This window comes from Indicator indicator, chromosome 28 (genome assembly GCF_027791375.1).
Source record: "Indicator indicator isolate 239-I01 chromosome 28, UM_Iind_1.1, whole genome shotgun sequence".
NCBI classification, from domain to species: Eukaryota; Metazoa; Chordata; class Aves; order Piciformes; family Indicatoridae; genus Indicator; species Indicator indicator.
In genome coordinates, this window is record NC_072037.1 from 7,117,795 (window position 1) to 7,140,841 (window position 23,047).

Below are 23,047 nucleotides of genomic sequence, written 5' to 3' on the forward strand. Positions count from 1 at the left end.
CCCACTACAAGGTCACTGCAGGAGCAGGGAGTGGCCCCAGGCAAGCTGCACACTGCTGTCATGCTGCAAGCCATTGTCACCTGCTGCAGGCTGCTGTCACACTGCTGTGATCCACTGCACACCACTGTTATTGTCATCTGCATCAGTCCATTGCTGTTCTGGCTGCACCTCCAGGAGCTCCTGGTAAGAGCCATGACTGCACTGAGCTATGGTGGCACTGGCATCCCTGGCATGGGGACACACAACTGTGCAGAACAGCTGGGTAAGGACCAGCCATGCACAACTGCACACACGTTGGGACAATCCCTTCAAAGAAACCTGTGCTGGCAAGTCCAGCCTGCTCTGGCGTTCCCAGACTCCGTGACTTTAACTTGACCTCCTCACAATTACACATAAAGCAAACTTTGCAGCTGATAATTATGAGTGACTGCAGTTGTTCCTCTTTACACAGAGGATAAACAAGTTGTTCTACTGGAGTTGCTGTCATCTCTCATAGTGACACATTTAATGCCACGTCTTTGGGACACAGGCTGTGTGGCAGCGTAGATGTTACGTGTGGTCACTTACACTCCAAGAAACACTTTGGTTGATCCGTTTTGACTTCTGTGTTTTGACTTCGCAGCACACCTTTAGAGAGACATTTTGGACCCATTTTCTAAGATTTTTAATATCTAATTTCCAAGGACAAAACCCTATAAACAAAAGTAAATTAGTGCCAAAGGGATCGTGCTGTCCCCTCTGAAGCTGACCCTTTCAGATCATCAGTTGGGAGAGTAGCCAGCGCTACAGGCAGTCACTGCTACTCACCACTTCCTCCTTGGAGGCTTTGCTGCTCCTGGTCCAACTCCAATGATGCCTCTCTTACCATTTCTTTATTCCTTGTGTGCCTGAAACGAGGCCCCATCCTCTGCAGTGTCCTTCACCTTCCTGGGCAGCTTGAGATCAAAAGAAAAGGTGTCTCTGGTCTCAGCCCTCAGATCCCACCAACACTGCTCAGCAAGTTCCCACCAGCCCCAAGCAGAAGGCCACGGGCTCAGTTGGGGCAGAGGAAAATGCACCTTCTGAGTGTGTATCTCACATGAAAGCCTGCAACCCCTGTTCTTTACTGAGACTCCAAGTCCAGGGACCAACATGCATGATGATTTGATACTTTCTGCCCAAAGCAGACAGGAGCTGGGAAGGGAGGAATATTCAAATCCAGGTTTGTATTCTTAGTGTGCAAGGCTGACCCCACACCATTCTCATTCCCTAATGAACATTCATTGGGGTACAGAGCCCAATGCCCACTGAAGCTCAAGCCCACTCTAAGCATTACCTGGACCAAGCAAACCAAGTAATCCCATCAAGAAACAGCAGCAGTTCCAGGTGCCACAGCTAAAACTGCTACAGAGCAGTTCAGAACAGTTCAGAACAAGCACTGATTCGTTTCTTTCCTCCTGATGATTTAAAAGTACAAAACATCCAGGTTTGGGATCTGAAGAATTCAACCCAGCTGGTCCCAAGGGATGCCTCTTTCCACTCCCGCAAATCAGAGCTGTGGTGTTTTAAGCTTCTTAGATCTCCAATTTAAAATGCAAAGGACAGAGAATAAACTGATTAAACCAAGTTTTATTTAACAAATTATATTAAGAATACAGACTAAGTTATCACACAATGAAACTTCCCTTTGTAAAATACAGGAGGCTCACCTAAAATAAATATAAAATGTAGTAACATTCAATAAGATTAATGCACAGTAAATTCACTTTCAATAACCCAACAAAAATGCATAGCATCTTAGAAAAAAGACTTTGCAACTGCATAAACGATTTCTCTCTTCCATTTGCACGATGACATCAACAACTGTTGCTGTTAGGAAACAATTTCACAATAAACAACCAGAATAGCCCAACTGTTTGGTTTCCCTGTGTTGAATGAATCGAGCAGCACCTTGCTGAGCTTTCTCCTGAGCAGAGGAGCACCCTCCCTGCTGCCAGGCTGTCAGAGGTTTACGGCTCAGGGTAACCAAGGCCGAAGCCGCTCGGCTGTCCCACTGCCGGGGGCGGTTCCTGTCTGTCCGCCAAGGCTCGGAGGCTGAGGTAATTATCTGAACGCAGCGAGACCTGCCTGCCCTTCGGCAGGAGTGGCATTGCCTCTGCCAAGCACCTGCGGGATGTGCCCGCTGCCACCTGGCTGGTGGGCAGATCTGGGGAGACAGACCCCTTGCTGTCTGAGGGCAGCGGGGAGGTGAAGGCCAATGTGGGACCAGCCAGCTGCAAAGGCATCTCATCCTGGTTTTCCTCCCACGAGGAGATTTTTAGGGCCTCACTGAGGAGGTGGTGTCCAGACCCATAGACACAATGCCCTTGCACCAGCATCCTGCTGGTACATGTTCATGTTGGGATTCTTCAGGCTCTCCGGTGCCTGGGGTCAGTCTGGAGAGCTCAGGAAACCAGTGGGGGCAGGGGTGGGTGTGAAACCAAACAAGCCCAAAGCTACAGACTAGCAACAACCTGGCACTACACAGGAGGCTCCTGGGGGGATCCACTGCTACAAACACCACAGGGCAAACTCCCAGACAGCCAAAGGAACAAAGTCTGACAAAGTTTATTTCTATGTAACTACAGCTACAAGATGCTCCCTCTGGGAAGGCACCTGCTACGACTGCCCACACTTGAGTTTTATCACAAAGTTCACGCTCTACATTACTTTCTGGACTAATTTCTTGCCTTTCCATTGTTAACACATTAGACAGCACAGCCAGGCCTGGATGGCCCACGAGTCATATTGGCACACTACCTGCTCCTTGCTGTGAGGAACCCAGGAGGCAGTGTGTCACTACTAATTCACATCAGACAGTGTATTTTACAGTAAGCAAACACCCCCACTGCTGCTTTTTTGTCTCTGCTGCAGACACATGATTATTTGGCAAACTGATTTCTCATCAGACACAAGATTAAGCTACTTAGAGACTAGTTTTGTCCTAGAAATAGAGGAAAGGTAGCCAAGCACATCTGGTAAAGTTCTGCAAATCCACCTCTGTTGCTTTCCATTGACTCATCCCCTCACCTTATGCTCCAGAAATTTTCTCCACAGCCAAACACATCAATGTCAGGCTGCCTGAATGTTTACTTTGCCTGGGCCAATGCTACTACAGTTGCCTTTTGGACTGGGAGCAAGTAAGATGTAGAGAGATGCTGGTATTGGCTATGGCATGTGCCAGTGAGGGGGATTTGCTGTGGGGATGCAAAGCCCAGCCTTGCACTAAGCTGCTGTGAGTATAAAAGCTACAGAACAGCAAATAAAACCTGCCTGTGGAAATGCTGATGCCCCAAAGCTTGGGAATTCAGAGGTGTAATTAACAGAGCTTCCTATCACTGGTGGACTGAGAAAATGACACATAGTCAACTGCCCTGGACCACATATCCAGCTGTGCTTCCTAGCACTGGCTCTGAACCCCCTTCCTCTGGAAACACTCAGTTTTCCAGTCTTCAGTGGCAGATCTGAGAGCTCACCTGTAGCTTTTTGCCCAAAACACCTTTAACACATTGATAGCAAAGAACTGCACTTGTACTGCTTGTGCTTTCGGTACAGAGTACCCTTGCAGTGCCACAGCTCAGAAACATGCTGTGAAGGTCAAACCAACCTCTCCAGCTTCTCTGCAGATGCACCCCTGAAGCAGCTTTGCTGGCTCAGTGTAAAAGAGGGAACAGTAAAAATCAACTATACAAATATACCCTGAAGCTTTCTTAGATGCCTGTCCCAGATGCATGTCCTGTCAGCATTTTGAGCCATCCAGTGTTTTCTGTAGGTCACTGAAGAGAAAAGCTGAGCTCACTACCTTTAAGAAGGCTGAACAAACATAACTGTTGCTATAAATATTAAAGCACCAATTTTATCTACTGATGCTCTCTAAGCTAAATCTCAGGGAAGGGACTCAAAGCCAAGCACCCACTTTTCTGAGACATACCCAGGAAGGGCCCTGCTGAACCACCCAGCAGCTACCTGAAAACCTGCTCCTCCCAGAGCACTCCAGCCCTGCTCTCAGCACGGAGAGATGTGGCTCAAGGATGGGCTCCTGACAGTCACCTGCCCATCTCCCAGCAGCAGGAATTGTCCCTGGAGCTCTGCAGATCCTGCACCACCCTGCAGCTCTCACTCCTCCACTACCAGTAACAGGGAAGGTCAGCTCTCTACAGCTCCTCCATCCCAAAGGGATGAGGAACACAGCGCTGCAGACAGCTTCTACCCACCTGCAGTGTCTGCTCGGCCACAGGAGAAGCTATAAACGGATGCCACAGAAAACTACAGAACAAATTACGAGCAGAAAAATAGAAAGACAAAAGATGGATGAGATGGGCATAGCACTACAGCATGGAGTGGATTTGAACTTCAAGTGAACCTGAGCCAAATGACCAGGCTGCCATGGTATGTTCATTTGTTGATGTCGGCATCATCAATCTAGGCTTTGTGAAGCTTGGCAGTGAGGTCTGGCTTTGCTTTCCTGCAGGAGAAATAAGAACTAAAACTGGTGCTGCAACCTCCCAGCAAATGAGCACTTCCAGGGGGTCACCCAACCCTCCAGAGCTGGTGTGAATGGATGAACTTTAATCCTTTTGCCCAAATATAACAGATCTGCAACCAAATTGGCCTCTGCTTTCCAATCATGCAACCTTGCTTTACAGCTTTAGGAAATGGTTTACCTGATTGGAAGAAGTTGAACCAAAGGCCTTGGAATTGGTCTGTCTCAAATGTTACAGTGTTTTGTGCTCATTATCCCAACAATATGGCATGGTGCCTTAAAACCAGAAATTAATCTTTGGACAAAAGAAAAATATTTTACATATGTACAAATAAAAAATACAAGCTGACAGTACAAAACCTACTGTTAGTCACCATCCTGTCCAACTAGAAAAACCAAGATCAATCAAAAGCAGTGCAAAGCAGGTCAGGGCCCATGAAGGACCCAAACTGAGAGCAACAATCCTGTTACTTGTTACTATGGCAATTGCATTTCAATAGCGTTAGGTAATCAGTATTTTACAATATAAAAAGTTGTAGGTTTCAACACTTGCTTAAGAATTGCCATTTTGCTGCCATGATGTAGCTTTGTTCTACAGCAGAGACTTGAAAAAGCAGCATAGAGTCAGATGGGCACTTCTAAATAACTTATTACAGGAACAGAATTCTCCAAGACATGCATTTGACTCAGCAGCGAGCTCTGGTCAGCGATCACAAGGAGGCTGAGGTCAGGGTTTAATGCATCCCACTCCCATCCTGCACTACGTCAGAGTTCAGTGCGTCCTCGTGAGCGCACGAGGGAACAGGCACATCTCTTGTTTTAGCAGCTAGCGGGGCAAGTATTAGAAAACTGTCCAAAGTGACGGGCAGGTGACAGCATCCATGTTGTTAGCAGAGTCCCAGCTGTGCAGGCAGCTTGGCAGAGTCGGTGGGGTACTGCTGGGCTCACCCTGGGGCACTGCCAGCATCCAGCCCCAAAAGAAAGAAAGGGTGTTTGTTGCTCTGTGCAGTGCAGAGGAGCTTGATCTGAGGAGCTGCAGTGCAACTTGTGCTCTCTGTGCTCCTCCACCTTGCCAGTGTCTGGGAACAGGGCCCAAGGCAGGTCTGAGCAAGCAATCTCAGCTCCACTGGCCAACAGCAAAAGCAACTGATCACAGTTTGGGGTTGATCCTGGCCACAGCAGAACTGCTGTGTGTCCAGACCTCAGTAGAGGCAGATGAGCCCCATTGCAGAGCTGCTGTGTGTCCAGACCTTGATGGAGGCAGATGGGGCATCGCTGTGGCTCAGTGCTGCCCACCAGACTGAGCTACAGGGGTTTCCCATGAGTTCCATGTCAGCACAGGCAGGATGCCCAGGGGTTTCAAGATTAAAGAGCAAAAGATATGGATGGTTGCTTTTAGAGCTTACTGCAGATCATTTCTTGATGATTCACAAGCTCAGGGTTTGCTGTTGGCAGCAGTTTGTTACAGCTCTGTTTTTCGTGACTGTCCTGCAGCACAGGTTATGAAGTGGGCGTGACCGAGGGGCTGCTGTTGGGACTCCCAGTCCTGTACTCACGTGGAGAGGCTCCAGAAAAGCGGAGGGTGAGCGGGAGCAGCTGCCAAAGGGTTGCACAGTCCCAACGCAAGGAGCAGCGTGTGCAGGAGGAGGTGGTGCAGTGCAGGGCAGGCAGTGATGGCCAAAGGAGTTAAGGTCTGCCGGGACGGCTCCGGTGCCATGTCCCACACCCACTCAGTAGTATGCACGCACAGGCCTGCTCCGGTGCCAGCGGCCCCTCTCAGGATGGTGGGACCGGCGGGCACCGCGTGGGGCTGGGTGGCAGACGAGCTGCCGCACTCTGCTCCGTCCGGAAGCTGTACTCATACTGTGGGGAAAACAAGACAGAAGGAATCATGGGGCACTGCCTGATGGCAGCCAGGCCAGGGCACACAGCCACACTCCCCAGCCTGTTGGTGATACAGCAAGCAAAAGAATGAGGTAAGAACTGGGTCTAGCAGCACCCTGAGCTGCAATCTTGTCCCCCTGTCCCAAATGGGCCACACTGCAATATGGCAAATGAGCCTGCCAGCACCACCCAACCCCACGTCAGTACCCACCTCAGGGGTAGGATTCAGTCCCTCCCCCACAAGCATTAATGCAAACATGACCACACTCACCCCAATTCCCCTTTGCAGGCCTCATGTACACAAGCTGGTACCATCATAATTATGTGTGGTTCATAGCAAGGTGAGTAGAAATTCCTAAGCTTGTCCCCACACCACAGAGATGTCACTGCAGCTGGCCGGATGATGCTACTGCAGCTGAGGGACACTCCTACAGCTGAGACATCCCTGCCACTTGCTGGCCACAGCCATGATGGCCTGGGTGCCACAGCGTGTGGAGTGTGCCGTAGCAGTGCCATCTTGTGGCACGCCATGGGCCACACCATGACAGCCTCAGGCCAGCCTGGACACTGCTGTAGCACCCTCTGGAGAGGCCAAGAACCACTGTGGCTCTCCCGTCATGGGCAGTGCAGCCAAAGCAGAGCAACATGCTGGGGTGGGAGCAGCATACAGCCCTAGCACACCTGCCATGATGGCTCGGGTATGGATTATCCTCCTAAGGTCTCCCAGTGTCCCATTTGTGGCTCCTGGGATGTCCCCTGCTCCTCTGGGTCAGGCCCATTCACCACCACTTCTCACCAGCCTGGGGCACAGGACACACAGCTGGTGAGGTGGCCTTGGAAACTGAGTGACTTTGCTGGCACCTCCCTCCCACCATGTACACAGGGACAGAGCTAGCCAGCATGGATGGGTTGGCTGTGCCAGGGTGACTGTGCCAGGGCTGCTGTGAAGCTGCATGAGAGTTGCCTGCGGAGAGACACGCTGGTCCTGCTGCCCAGAGCAGTGGTAGAGTCCCCATTCCTGGACAGGTTTAAAAGCTGTGCAGATGTGCTGCTGAGGGACATGGGTTAGCAGGGACCTTGCAATGTTGGTCTAACTATTCGACTCGACGATCTTAAGAGTCTCTTCTAACCACAATAACTCTGTGTTTCCTTGATTCTTTGCTCCTCCAGCCAGCTCCCATGGACCCAGACATAGACAGGGTCTTCCTTGCCCCAGCACCAAAACCTCCTCTGGGTCCCGGTTCACCATGTCCTGCAACCACGCGAGCGAGGCCACCGACTCTGCAAGCAGCCCAGCTCCTCCCGCACACCCGGAGCCGGTCCCCGCTCCCAAGCCCAGGCAGAGGGGGGAACTAAATCATACTGGGGGACGCGGAGGCTGCCTGGGGCCGGCAGGGGGCGCCCGGGGACCGCGGCGCGCGCCCCTCCCCGCTCCCGCCGGCGAGAACCGGGGCGGGCCCCGAAACAACCGCGGAACCGCCGGTGCGACCAGCGACACTAGATCCGACCCTAGGCATCCCGGGTAGGCTGCGCAGAAGGCGGTGTCGCGGAGCCCTCCTTCCTCCAGCTTGCCTTTGAATTGGCAAACACGTCTCCATTAATTTTACCTCAATGTCATGATGTCACATCCAGCAGTACCAGCCCCGAGCTAAATAAGCAATAAGCCTCATTTTTCAACACACAAACACATAAAGATGTCAGCTCAAACTGTTTACTAATTAACACTTAAAAAGACACAAATTAGATATGCGTGGCTAAGAGCAATTATAATCAAGACGAATTTCTCTAGTCATTTGGGAACTGAAAAAAATGCCTAATTGCTGGAACCAATGTTTTAAAAACTGAAATCATGCCAGTTAGCAAATATGTTCATTTAAAGAACATTTCATGTGACTACACTCTGGAGAATTGACTACAAACATGAGAACAAGGAAAAATATTTCTGTATAAAATTAAAATTTTAAGCCCTTTTAGATTTACAACTTCTTCATTAAATATATTTGCAAAGAGCAGCCCATGAAAACTTGTAGCAATTAAGTGGTTAAATGAACTGCCTTCCTTGTCAGTTTAAAAGGAATGATTAATATTAGATGCTCGCTTTACTAATTAGACACTCTCCAGACTCTCTGCTCAATGCCAAGCTGAAGTGAGGATGGGGTGTGCTCTGCCAGTGCCCCATGAGCCTAGCAGGCCCACGACAGCCTGATGCCTGACTGTGCTGCCAGCAGCCACGTGGCACAGCAGCATGCATCACCACCAGAGCTGTGAAGGGTGCCAGTGCCTTTGCCACCACCTGCACCACTGCCTCACCTGCCAACACAACAGCTCAGTGACGTTCCTAGCCAGGAGAGCAGGAGCAGCCAGGACAAACCCATGCAGCCTCACAGGAAGAGCAGAAGCTGTGCAGCCAGGGCTCCTGCTCCTCTCTGTCCCACATTCACTGAAACAGCCATGGGCAAAGGGTGTCCTCAGCTTAAATCTGCCTTTGCCCATTGAGCATTGCCTTTTCACATCCCATTTCTTCATATGCTACTCCAGTCCTGCTGTGTGAGGTGTGACTTCAGATGCCACCTGAGCACACAGTACAGGATTTGCATCTATTTTCGTCAGTTTTCCTGAAAGGGTGAAGTACTTTCATTCATCCTCGCCTTGCAGCTTGGAGGATAGGTGCATAAATCCACAAATGTGACGACAGAGGACAATAACTCTTGGAATTCTTTGGGAATATTTTTTGCAAGGCATCCAGCTCCTGGGAAAATGTTCTTGCTGCTTTGGAAATCCAGAAGATTTGCTGTAACGTTGCTATTGCTTGCAAGGGAAATAAAGCCATGCAGAAATTCACAATATTTATATGTGTAGCTATCTATGTGCAGACAAGATGCTTCATCAAGGAATATGGGCTGCATAATTATACTTTTCATTACTCTGAAACACACAGAGCCTGTAGTGGAACACGAGGGTGTGGGGGAGAGCTGACAGGTATCAACCTCTCCTCCCAAGGCCATAGAAACAACTCCAGTCAATGTGCCTGCACTTTGTGGGCCTGTGCAGAGCACAGGGCAGGGCCACACAGCCCACACCGCCTGGCAGCACCCTGAGCTGCCCAGACCTCTCTTGCACACCGCTATCCAACACCAGTTTGCTTCCCCTCCAGCCAAAGGGACCTGCTGTCCTGCAGCCAGCTCCTGGTGAGGGCAGGTTGGAAGGAGGTAGGCACATGTGGGGGCCCCCAGCACACATGGCCCTTGTAAAAGATGCCACAGAGCCAAATGGTCCATGTGCCACATGTCAGGAGTGCAGTGCCCGAGACAGTGGGTGCCTCTGCTAGCAATTGCCCTCTTCAGGCATCATCTTCAGAGTTATTGTTGTGGCTCCCCTGGCAACCATCTACCTTCTCTTCATACTCAGGCAAAACTTCCAGGTAGGAGAAGAGGATGGGTTTAGGAAACTGGACTCACAACTGGAATCAAAAAGTGGAGAAGCCATGAAGAGTCTGGAAGTTTTGCTATGCCATCCTCTTACTCTTTGCCTTTAACTCAGTTGGTTAGCACAAGAGAAGATGTTTGTGACTCAGAAGTTTGTGACTGATGGTACCTGAAGACACACATGCTGTTGAGACAATTTTCCTCCTGATCTAAGACTTCAGCTGAAATGCAGCCCTTGCAAAACAGGTGACTCCTTGGCACCATGCATTTGCCAAAATGCTTCTTTGGGAACACACAATCACTCTCAGTTTGATGGCTGTCTCCTCCTTGAGCTTCTGGAAGCCTCAGACTCATTGAAAGTGCAGTCTGGTTTTCCTGGTGACAAGTCACCAGTACCATCAAACTGAAAAGCAATAAAGCAATGTACCTGGCATTGCTCAGTCGATGAGACACAAAAGGCAACCTAGCATAGTGTCCTGCTGTGACATGGTTTGTTAAGAAATAAGAAATGCTAGAAAAGGAAGGCCTCCGGAATTAAACAGAGAGCAGCAGACTTTGCTGTTAGATTCAACACCTAAAGTGTTCTTACCCTGCACAGATCACAGAAGACATTCCTAATTCTAAGCTGACTGTTTGACTCCTCATTTATTTTTATCCACCACCATTAACTTGCCAAAAACAAGAGAGGCCTTTTCTATATAGGAAGGAATCTCACAGCGAGATGAGCACAACTCTCACAACACTTTTGCTTAGGGTCTGGCTGGCTACCTACCTCCTTTTCAATTTCTGCAAGGGTTTTGATTGTGATGCCCAAGAGATCAACGGGCTGCATCTGGAAAAACACACAAACAAACAAACAAACAAACAAACAAAAAAAAACAAGCAACAGAATTGTCAAACCGAGGCATTTTTTGGTTGGAAATTTTTAAAGTTGGCAAATGCTCTATCACCAGAGACTAAGAGACACCATTTGTAAACATACAGAATCGTGTTTCTCAGTTCACCAGAGTGAAGAATCAGAGGCAGGTTAGGGATAGAAGCTCTTAATGCCTTTGTCCTTAAGTGAGGACAGCTGACACTCATCTCAGTGTCACTTTGCCAAGGTAGGTCTTTAGCCACCTCCCTGATGCAGGATGGCTGTTATGGAAATGTACTCCCTAACACCCTATGGATTTCATACAGCTACAGCACAGGCTGTGGGAAGCTCTGACCAAACTGACCATATGGTGGCAATGGTGTCTAAAGGATCCGAGGGGAGGATTAGCAAGACCTAATCTTTCTGCATTTGTCCTCACAGCAGGGACTCAGCTTTCTGGGAATAACAGCCCATAACAACACTTTCCGAAAGCAATGGTTGTGAAAAACCACATCCGGCTACACACGGAGGTTGTGTCAGCAGGAAGAAGAAAGCACAAAGTGAAAAATCAGATATAGCTGATGGCTTGCTGTTTGCCTGAACAGCTTCTTGTAAGCTGTTTTTAAAAGAGATACTGGTTTAGGATCGGTTGGCTGAGAGAATTGGTAATGGGATGCTGAGCTTTTGAACTCTGGATCACCAACTTAAATCAAAACTGGCCCAGCAGTGCTCAAAGGTCATTCTGTATCAGTACTGTGGTTTCTAATGTCAGCTGAGCAAACCTGCCCTGCCCAGGCTGTTGGCACTGCAGCACTGAATGCTGAGCAGGCAGGATGTGGTGCCCTTCTGAGCTTGCCCTGCTGCCAGGCAGGAGCTGGGCTGTCAGCAGCACAGGCACGCTGAGCTGGAGCCACGCAGCTGGCGGCACAGGCACACCAAGCTGGACTCTGCTCCAGGAGTGAACAGGCTTTGAAATGTGCTGTATGTGAAAGCAACCCAGCCTGCTCTGTCTGCTGCTGCACTGGAGTCACTGTGACTCGACAATCTCTCCGGCCAGAGGGCAACAGGAATCCTAAAATCATTCTTCCATCCCTGCTGCTGCTCCTTGGAACCCAGCTGAGGTCCACCTGTGGTGTCATTAGGACACAGCTGCCTCTGCAAACTTTCCCAGCTGGAACTGGTAAACACAAGGGCACAGCCTCCCCACAAAACAGGACTTTGGCCAGTGCAGCCTTGTCAATCCCACTCCCCACAGTCAGCTACAGCCACTCATGCTCTACCTGCATAACCACCAGCACCCACCAAGACTGAGCAGCTCTGGAAGACCCTCTGCCACAACAGCTGCCAACACTGAAGTACACCACACCATTTACAATTGCTCTGAGTTTCTGGGGTGCAGAGCTGATTGCACTACTGTATTTCTGATGGTGATAAACCTTCAAGTCCCAGAACACTTCAGTTTTAGAAGTGACCTGGCAAAAGTCATTCCCACCCCATGGGAAAATATTGTACAATACTCACTCAGCTCAAGCACTGGGTATATATTAGGCTCCACAAAAGAAAAGCTCCCAGAAGCAAGTAATTTTTGTGGATGTTTTGTGATCACTCTCCACCAAAAGATGAATTTCAGACACTGGGATAACAAGCAAGGCAACTCACCCCTTCAGGAGCACAGGTAAACTTCTCCGAAATCATGAAAGGCACTCCATCCATTGCTGAAAGGGACAGAACAAGCAGACGTGTCACATTTCCAGCTGATTTCTGACACGCAACTTCACACATTCCCAGTGACAGATCAAGTATTCATGGCATGGACACATGATTGATAGCTTGCAGGGGTTATTGCCAGCCTTTTCCTCCCTCTAAACTGCCAGTGGTGTCTCTCTGTTCGAGACACAGCTGGGTTAGTCCCCACCGAATCAGGAATTCAATGAACCCTCCCTTCTCTATCCACATACAATTTCATGGTCTCAATTTGAGTCTTCCAATTTGGTTCAGCCGCCAAAACAGGACAGTATTTGAAACTGAAAACACATATAGAGGACAGACATTTATTTACCACACAGGGCTATCTGAGCAGCTCACTGGTTTCTGAGGAACATGTCTGGTTCAGGCAACTTGTACCTCTCATAAGATATGTCAGTACAAGGGAGACGCTTTTAAAACATGTAACTCAGCAATTTCTACAGCAGACCGAAAAGAGCACATTTCTAAGGCAGAGTGCAGCTCCAAATGAACCCACTTAATTTCAGTTCCACCTTTAACATGTTAAGCCTTTAAATTTCAACTCTGAAATAAATAAGAACTTCAAACTAGAGCAAATTTAATCCCTGAAATGCCCTTGAGTAATCCTCAAACAGCGTTTTCTCACACAGAGCATCTACACCTTTCTCTGCTTGCTGTTCGGAACTTCCATCAGCACCAGCGAGTTACCACATTCATGATTTAACAAGGGTTATTTAAGAATTCTTTGCGTTTTACATTTGCTTTGTGTATTTTGACTTTAAGAACCCCCTCTGCTGGAGTAATTTCATTATCAAAGGTGCTATGCGGCAGCTCTACATGAAACAAAAGGAAACAGATGAAAAGCAGCATCACCAAATCCAGGAAGTTTTGAACCTGAAAGACCATCTGCATTTGTTATCCCGACAGAAACCTGCTTTGATCAGTCACACACTGGCTTTTGTAAAGTAATTTAAAGACTAAGCCATGATGAGTGTGCGCCCTCCCTGGCAGCCCCTGCCTCCATCCATCCCTCTGTCCGTCCTTGCGAGCTTCAGCCCTCCCGGAGCTCAAAACTGCAGAGCAAAGCAGCAGATGAAAGCAGGGTGTGCCAAAGGCTCAGCAGCACAATTAGCACTCTCCTAAACAAACGAGCTTCAACAGAGCTGTAATTAAGCAGGCCTGTAATTAAGTATATGCCCTTTATCATAACGATCATGCTTAAAAATGGCATGATGCATGGAAGTGTGTTATTAATGCTGCACTCCCAAAGCGCAGGAGCGTGCACAGGAGCCAGCGTGTCAGGCCCGTCACTCGGCTGCTGGGAAAATATATTAAAGGCAGAAATCAGAAAACAGCTCGCTCATTCAGCAGCTCCTTTCACAGCCAGGCACCGGGAGTCATGAGGATTTAAACACCCACCAATCCAGGAAACTTTAGGGAAATAATGTACTAGGCTGCCCCAGCTGGCTGCTCCCTCTCCCTTGGCTTTTCCAGCACTGGAGGGTGAATTCCAGCACTGGAGGGTGAAGCCTTCACCTTCTCACCCCATGGCTCATGGACCCAGCAACAGTCTGCCAGCAGGAGCTGTCTGGGGTTGGTGGGGACTCCTGAGACACAAGGTCTGATTCAAAACAGAAAAGGTGGGCAAGGTCCCATTTTCACAGCATTACTACCGCCACAAGCATTACTCACACCTCCACATGAGTGAGCTCATGCACTGATCCACAGAGGTTTTAACATCTTTAAAAGGTTGCAACTTTAAAATATTTTAGAAAACCTATGCAACATTTGTGCCTTGCACATTTCTCTTCAAGCCTCCTTGTGCAGGCAGGCAGAGCTGCTCTTTCCTGCCCAGTGATCACTGGAGCCAGCAGGACCCTGGCTGACTGTGGCCCCCAGCTCCACACTAGGAATCACCACTCGCCTACAAAGTCTCACCTGCTGCAGAGCCAAGACATCTGTGGCACCAGGGCCTGGCTGAAACCAGGAGGCTGCAGGTTTTCCCTGTGCAACTGCACCAGATCAGGGAGGTGCCTGGGCTCTTTTCCCCTCAAACCAGAACCAAATAAAAAGGGATTTCAAGACTAAAAAAAAAAAAAAAACCAAACCAAACCAAACAAAAAACACTTCCAGTGCCTGTTTGCTGCCTCCCAGGAACTGCCTCCCTGAAGGTCACATCCAATTAGCTCAGTCACTGCAATTAGATAAAAGAGTTGAAGGAGCCAGCAGCCAGAACCTTTGGAGGTCCCTTCCAACCAATGATTCTAAACCAACCTTGAAGGGTGGTGTTCCCATGACTCCTTTACAGCAGCTGGGAGGAGGCCAGATCCTCCAGTAAGGGGCATACAAGAAGGCACCAGAGCCACCCCCTTGGTCAGCTCAGGACCACCAAAAAGCACAACCAACTTTTAACCAGTGGCCACTTCTTCATTACTACTCACTCAGACTTTGCTCTCAGCCTTTAAAGGGCAGGCCACAACCCCACACTCTATAAATACAACTTGTTAGCTCACTCAAATTCTGTCTTTCATCTGAAAAAGTACTGTCACCCTCCTCTAAGCACATGATAGATGCTGCCTTCTGTGCTGTAGACTCCAACTAAATCTCAGTTGTCAAATTAGTAATTCATCTTTCTTGAATAACTATATTTTTAGCAAAGCTACCAGATTTAAATAATCAGACCTGCCAATGCTACCCTAATTTAAACCCGCTGACGAACTTTCACAGGCAGCATCAGCTAACATAATGAGTTTCTGGATGACAAAGAACTTCAGCCCATAGTTCTCTACACTACCCCGTGTAATAAGCACTTGTTCTTTTCAACAATGCGCACATAAAAGAGGAATCTAAATAATAATTGCTGTAATTATCTTGAAAAATATGTGGTGATTAATGGTGATTATGAAAATCTGTATAATTGTTCATTGAAATCTCCAACGATCAGATGCTTTCTTGAAACAGCCATTAATGAAGAACTTAGGAACACAAAAAGCATCCAAACTCCAGCCAAGCTCCCAACCGTCGGACACGCGTGTGGAAGCCATGGCACAGACGCCTGGCTCAGCCTTCACCCCACCCACGAACTCTCTGCCAGAGGTTCCAAGACGTCATTGTGGTTCAAAGCACGAAGTTCAACCTGTTATTTATGCAAATAATTAATTACTCTTGTATCCAGCTAGCAGTTTGTCATGACACATTAATGACTTGATAGACTTCTATGAACTAGTGAACACAGGACAGCAGAGCGCTTTTATCGTCATTTAATTTAAAAACGATCCTGTGTGAAATTATCTAGTCGTGAGTGATGGAAGCATAAAGAACAGACTCAGCAAAGCTTCTTTTGGATCATTGCTTTATTAATGGTAACGTCAGGGAAATGAAAAATGCTAACATTGTCATATTTAGCTCCTGGGTATAGATGAAGAGCTGCCTCAGTGCTCGGCGGGTTCAGTTTGCACACTGCAGGGAGTGCTAATTCTTCACACCACTATTGTGGGGATACACAGCCATGGAGGAGTTTGTATACCTCAACTCCCAAAGAAACAGCAGCTCTTTCTGCATTTAAATTCTCACCATAAGCTTTTATGGCTTTGGATTTCTTTATTGCTATTTTTGCATGGCCTTTTACATTGGAATTTTCAACTGCTGATATTAAAGATACTTACTTAATAAATCCCTTGAAAAACATCTTCCTGTGTGACTCTGAAAACTAAGCATTGCTAATCCAAACCAACAAAAAAAAAAACCAAAATGAATGTACCATTACCATGTTTTAAATTTAAATTCTCAGATTTTAGAAAGAACTTTCTATAATATTGCAGAAATCTTAGATTTTCCCCAGACCTGCAGCCCTAGTGATGTGTTTATGTTTTACCAAAATTAGTATCTCCTAAAGCAGCCTACAGCAGTACCATAAAACCAGCACAGTTCACCTAGTTCAGAGCAACCTTCATTTTCAGCTCTATAACACCAGAGGAACTTGGAAGTGGGTAAGAATTAGAGGGCTGCCAGTGCTCAGGTCAAGTGACTGCATGCACTCATCAAGGGAAGCCATGGCTGGACTGATGGGACAGCTGGTACCACAGGGTTCATGCTGATGCCTGAAGCGGCTGTGGGGAGCTGGTGAGACAACGCTGTGCTGGCCAGGGCTGGGTGGTGAGGCAAGGACACACAAACAAAACATGGTGGGGTTTGGAAGGGACCTCTGGAAATCATCTAGTCCAATCCCCCTGCTAAAGCCAGGTCACTCACAGGAGATTGCCCATGGTTGCATCCCAGCAGGTTTTGAATCTCTCCAGGGGAGACTGGAACTTCCCTGGGCAGCCTGTTCTAATGCTCTGGTACCCTCACAGGTAAGAACTTTGTCCTTATGTTCAGATGGAACCTTCTGGGTTCCAGTTTGGGCCAGTTACCCACTTGTCCTGTTGCTGGGCACCACTGAAGAGTCTGGCCCCATTCTTAACTATTGATGAGATCCCCTCTCAGACTTCTCCAGGCTAAACAGCCCCAGGTCTCTCAGCCTCTCTTTGTAAAAGAGATACTCCAGCTCCTGTATCATCAGGACCAGGACCACTGGCCACTTCATGTCTCTTCCCAGCCTACTACAGCCACCCTGACATGCTGCACACACCTCTAGCTCCTGCTGGAACCTGGCTACACTCTGCACACTTGAACCTTTACATCACATATGGAGGACGGCACAGGACACCTGCATGAACCCAGGCACACATATGATCCGTGTATGGGGGGGAAAATCTTTCAGAAGTATGGAAAAAATGTTTTCCAGCAGTCTGCAACACATCAAGAGAAGGACGTAAGCTTTTCAAAACAAACCACACTCTCCATGATGCACAGCTAAGCCTTCTACTCCTGTAGTTCTGTATACGGTAATTTAAATAGCAGGCTGAATAGTAAACATGTGTGTGTGTGCTCATTGTGCTACTGTGCACCGAGTCCCAGATGGAACAACACCACTCTGCTTTTCCAAATCATTAATGATAGCGAAACCTCAAGGGGAAAACAAAAGCAAATTCTCTCGCCAGCTCCTGCCAAGCCGGCTGCAACTGGGAGTGCTGTGACCGCCCCAGGCTGTGCTCCTTGGCTGCAGACACCGCCCCAAAACAGATGCAGCTCTCTGCTTCATACAGGCAAGTACCCAAATACTGAGATGTTGACCCCATTTCCTCAAGTGCCTCTCCAGTCCCTTTTCAGCCCCACCATTAGGGAGCCCTTGGATAAGGAGTAGGAACCCCAAACTGACCCCAGCCCAGCACACCATCACATACCTGCCACAACCTATGGTGTCTCCAAGACATATTGTAGTATGCATCGTTGCTTGGGCTCGTCATCAGTGCTGTTCCTGCAGTGGCCATTGTCAGCAGCTGTGCCAAAGGGATCTCTGCTTGCTGGCCCTGCACAGCCCATCGCCAGTCAACAAAAGGAGACCAGGATGGTCCTGGGCTCCACTGATCAGTCAGGTGTGAGCTGGGTTGGCAGCACTACACAGGCTCCTGCCTGCACACCCAGCCCCAGAGGTGCCTCCAGCAGCTAACCACCTTCCCCCTGTTTGGTTCCACCAGACTAAGGCACGAGCTCAAGCTCATGAGACAGTCCCAGAGCACTGCACCCAGCTCAGGCAGTCCTGCGGCTCCACAGGGAGCCAGATATTGCACCAGGGAGCTGTGGCGAGGAGTGAGGAAGCCCAGCTGGGAACTCCCCAGCCCAGTGCCCAGACCTGGGCTAGGCAGCACCCAACCAAATGATGCTTGGTGCAGTGAGCAGGGGCCTCCCAGACTGTGAAAAGAAACCTTCACCATGGGAAAGGTTTATAGCTTTCCCATTTGTCTCAAAGCAACTTTGATTAAAAAACAGACCTGGACTAAATTTTCATTTTTGCTAATTTGATCGTCAGCCTTGACTCTGTTTCCTGCATAGCTCACAACACAGCACAATTAGTTCTTTACTGCTAGATCAAGCCACAAAAACACTTGAGAACATACTCCTGGCTTTGATTATTCTCTTTTTTAAATAAAGTGAAGGTTAAGTACTGCATGGTGATGGCTAAGTAGTACCTCAGCACTGCGTCTGTATCAGCACCAGGGAACATGGAGAGACTTCAAACAAGCTCTTCAAATTGCAAGTGTTTAGGAGCTCTTGATTTTATTATTTTTTAATAAAATGTCTCCTTTGAAGTCTCTGCACCACACTAAACTTCAAAGATCACACCTAAGCACGTGCTACTTCCAAGCAACAACCCTTAATTAATTAGACTGGAGCAGATAGAAAGCAGCGGTGAGGGGCCACAGCAGAACCGGGGCAGGTCCAGCTCAAGGACAAGGAGTTGAAGTAGAGGCTCCTCCAGCCTCCACACGAGGCTGCACACTGAAGAGAAACACAGGCGCTTTTCAATTGCTTTCAGCTCCAGCTGTAATGACAGACAGACTCCTTGGAAGTCATTAAACATGTAATGTCTGTCTGCAGCAGAAAGAAGGGAGGTGCAGGCAGGACTTGGGCTGGAGCAGGCAGTTGCAAAAAGCATCTCAGGAAGCACCCACAATAGCTACAGTGTTCCCTGGCTGGCGGCTGTAAATTTCTCCCTCTTGATGAGAGAAACATCCTGTTGGGTAACGGCTGCTTCCTTCCAGCACTGGTATTATTTGCACTTCAGTCATTTCAGAACTGTAGGTTAAGAGCAGGGTATATGAAAGAAACACCACATTGTGTTATGCTATCTGGCCCTGGAAGCTTTGATTTGCCTTTACCAGACACCCACGGAGGTGTGATTTTGTACAACAGCTACAGGGATTGTTATCACTGCAAGAGTACTGGGCTCCTCGACTAGAAAACCTCTGGACAGACGCCAGGTCTCCAGCCAATGGCAGATGCTCACACTTGCAGCAATGGTTGCAATCCTGCCCAGCAGCAGCACTGCAGCTGTGCACCAAGCAACTGATATCTGTGCAGCACTGCAGCTGTGCACCAAGCGACTGGTATCTGTGCCAGAGGGCTCCTGGGGAGATATGGGTGCACAGCACCCACTCCTAACAGTTTTGTTTTAAGGGACCTTAGTTTTCTTTAAACACACACGCAATTTTTTGCTTCCAATAAAAGCAGAATAAAGAAGATGGCTCAGCTGTTCTGAAGCACCATGCTGTCCACACCACAGGCCCGCCTAACCATGAAGTGGAAGCAGAAACGCATCATGAGCACTGCTACAAGGGACTTGAGCCTCTCATCTTCTGCCCAGGAGCTCAATGACACAGAATGTGTTCTCATTGTCCAGTGATGCAACACTTATCTAGCCCAAAGAGCCTCAAGGAGAACCCAAAGCAGAGGTTTACATCTCAGAAGAGGATGGCAGCTGGCACAGGTGACAGCCCAGCTGCAGGGGGCTGCACCCGATAACTGAGATTTGGGCACCCAAGAAGCTGGGGACTTTCCCTCATCCTCTCTCAAGGGCCAGAGCACAGGGCCACAGCCCTGCAGAGCCAAAAGCTCTGGTGCTGGAAGAGATCCACTATGCCACTGCATGGTGACTCTGGATCCAGATCTCCTAATGTAATTAAATTTTTAAGTGCTCAGAGTCATTAGTGGAGCCACATATTTCTATCAGGTAAATTTCATTTGCATATGCAAATTGTATCTAAATACACTGCACCATTAATATGATCACTAATTACATAATAATAGTCACCAATCTCCACACAGATCAAACTTACAGTTTTGTAGCTATTAAGGAAATTGTGCTTTGTAATTAAGATAATCCTCATTTCCAGATGCTAATTAACTATATAATAATTAGCTTCTTTTGCTAATGCAAATTAAGTATTTTCATCCTTATTGGTAAAAGACTTGCTTATCAGTTAAGAAAGAGACAACCTAGAAATAATCCCTCCTCCCCCTTAAAGGTGAAAAGGTAACTCCATTTTTATCAGTCCCATTTGTGAATGCAAATTAGCCCTGATTAATCAAGTCACAGATAAATGTGCCCATCTCCTAGCATGGATGGCTGCCTGGAGCTGCTCTCCTGCCCTCAGAGGAAATGGACCATTGGTTGCCCACAGGAACACCCAGCTGGGTGCTGCTCCTTGGCTGTTGGTACCCAGGTGGGTGCAGCTCCTTGGTCCAAGCCTTCCTGCCCTGAGAACTGCATGCCAGGGAGCAGCACCCAGCCCTGCCCCAGGGCACACTGCCCAACCAGGCTATGGAGTGCCCAAAGCCACTGAGCAGAGCCATGCTGACGTGTGGGTTGTTCCACAGGATCCCAAGGAGGGACACTGGGCACGAGGGCCAGGCCTGTGGCTACAAGTAAGGCCAAGCAACCAAGGAGCCACCACTGCCAGCCAGGCCACCTTGGCAGGACTCAGCCTGGGCTGCAGCGCATTCATCATCTGCTAAACCAATCCACCCGCTCCGCACCACCATTTGTCATTAATTATGCTAATCAGCAAACCATTACTCTCCGATGACACCACAGCACTTATTAGCTAGTTATGGCTTTTCAAAAGCACAGCTTATTGTGTATGCAAGTGCTGCGCATACATTAGCCTACAGGGAAGAAATGTCCAATTATGAAAAGAAGAAATTTGCTATTATCTCCTGCTAACAAACCAATTTAGTAATTATAAAAGTCTCTGAACTCAGAAGGATTTTTTAAGAAGAGCTGAGTGATGAAACTAGAGAATTTTGTTTGCAATAACTTTCTGAGTTGGAGCTAAAGTGACGATAGGGGAATGAACAGTTTTTATTATCGTAATTACAATTCTTGCATCTTAGCTTTAGATGATCAAAAAGCAGGATTTATCTGAAAGCATGACTGTATTTGGCTCTTCTCTTATAGTACCTATTTATTTTGGGATACACGACCAAATTTGCCTAACACTACAGATATTTACACAGGTCTAGCCCACTCATCCTGCAGTTCTTTACCCTACCTACTGTTTTGTGAGAAACAGCAGCATCTGCATGCCCATGAGATGATGCACAATGAGCAGGTCTGGAGGACCTTTCCAGGGCCCGAGGAAGGCAGCAAGAGCACATGGGAGCAGTGCAGGACACAGCCTGATGCTGACAGAGCTGAACAGATCAGAGAGGGCAGCTGAACACCCAACTGAAAACCAGCCTTGTTGGAGCTTCCAATTCATTTACAATTCTCCAGTTGTTTTGCTCACTGCAAGAAGAATTCCACTAGTTTTAGAAGCTTAATATGTGTTAAGAGCTCATTAATATCATCAGAGTAAATGGGCCTATTAAAACATCTTTAAGCAATATCTGAACATAAATCTCCCTAAACTATATTTAATGACTGTACTTAAGATACATTATATGCAAGTCTTAATGAGACATTAGATAGCATTTTAAAGATTAAAATTAGAGAATCCATATCAAGTCTGTCCACTTAATGTAGCCTTAAGCTACACTGATGAAAAACATTACGACCAAATTATTACTTCATTAGAACAAATATTTTCCAATAAATTCTGATTTATGCCATTAGTTGTCTCCATATATACTATTTTTATATATATATAAAGAGTCTATTTTTATATATATATATAAAGAGTATAGGCAAAATAATTTTCTAGTTCCACAGAAGATGGGGGAAATTTTGAGCTTTCTAATGGCTGAGTTAATTACTTGTCTTTATTCTATTGAGTTAAAAATAAGCACTCCTCATAAAAGTCCATTTAGTGTATGCCCACTTTTCTAATTTAATTGGAGATTTTAATCCCATTAACCACAAGGTCATTCTTTAAACATCTGATGTCTTGCTTTGCAAAGATTAGCAAAATGTCTTGGACTCAGCCTTTGACTGTCCCTCCAGCCCCTCCTTGGATGTCCGAGTGTGGTGGAAGAGACCCTGGGATGAAGCCCGGCCCAAGCAGGACCCTTGCACAGCAAGGCCACCTGCTGCTTGTTGGTGAAGGAAGGAAAATGAAGGAAAACCCACCAAGCTCACACAGGACTGTCAGGAGAAAGCTGGCAGCACTGCCCAAGAAACACACCACACACCTGCCCACAGCATGGCACAGAAAGGCATGGGATACAACGTCAAAGCTAACCAAAGCTCAGTGTTACTCCTGGACAAACCCTAGCAGCATGTAACCACCCATCACAGCATCCTGACTGCTCCAGTGGGACTGGGAGCAGCTGTGGGAACCACTGCCCATGGTGTGCCCTTGAGATGGGTGCCTGCTGTGTGGCACACCCAGGGACAGCCAGGCAGCGGGACGCTTCCATCGCCAAAACCACTTGCAATATCCTTATTAGCAAGAGGGCTTTATGTGTGGCTTGTTTTGTATAAGCAGCTTTTCATTAGATAAATGAAGCCAAACAACCTTTATAAATGTTTTCAATTACGAAATTATGCCATTGAGATATCCGGATGACGATAATCAGGGAAAACACCACTGACACCTCCTGATAGGAGTCAGAGCCTGCTGCCTGGATGACTGCTCCTTCCAATAACATACAGCCTAGCCACACCAGTCATTTAAAAAAAAAAAAAAAAGCCAACAAGAAACCCCCTTCTTTATTAGATGAAATCTATAGCAACAAGACTATTTTCATTTGTTCTGCTCAAGTCTTCTATCCAAAAGAGAGAACATCTCATTGTAACAATTTTGCATTTTTAACTGTGCAAATTAAGCATTCTTC

At 47.6% G+C, this 23,047-nt stretch overlaps 1 protein-coding gene across 1 annotated transcript in view; it reads right to left on the reverse strand.

Annotated features, from left to right (window-relative positions):
• Positions 1 to 6,277: 6,277 nt before the first annotated feature.
• Positions 6,278 to 23,047, reverse strand: part of MVB12B (multivesicular body subunit 12B) — a 59,135-nt gene continuing 42,365 nt past the window's right edge. The window contains exons 8-10 of the mRNA XM_054393432.1: positions 12,326 to 12,381; positions 10,583 to 10,642; positions 6,278 to 6,364 (exon numbers count right to left, since the gene is read on the reverse strand). Of these exons, the coding sequence (XP_054249407.1) occupies positions 6,278 to 6,364; positions 10,583 to 10,642; positions 12,326 to 12,381 (203 nt within the window). The remainder of the gene's footprint in view (positions 6,365 to 10,582; positions 10,643 to 12,325; positions 12,382 to 23,047) is intronic.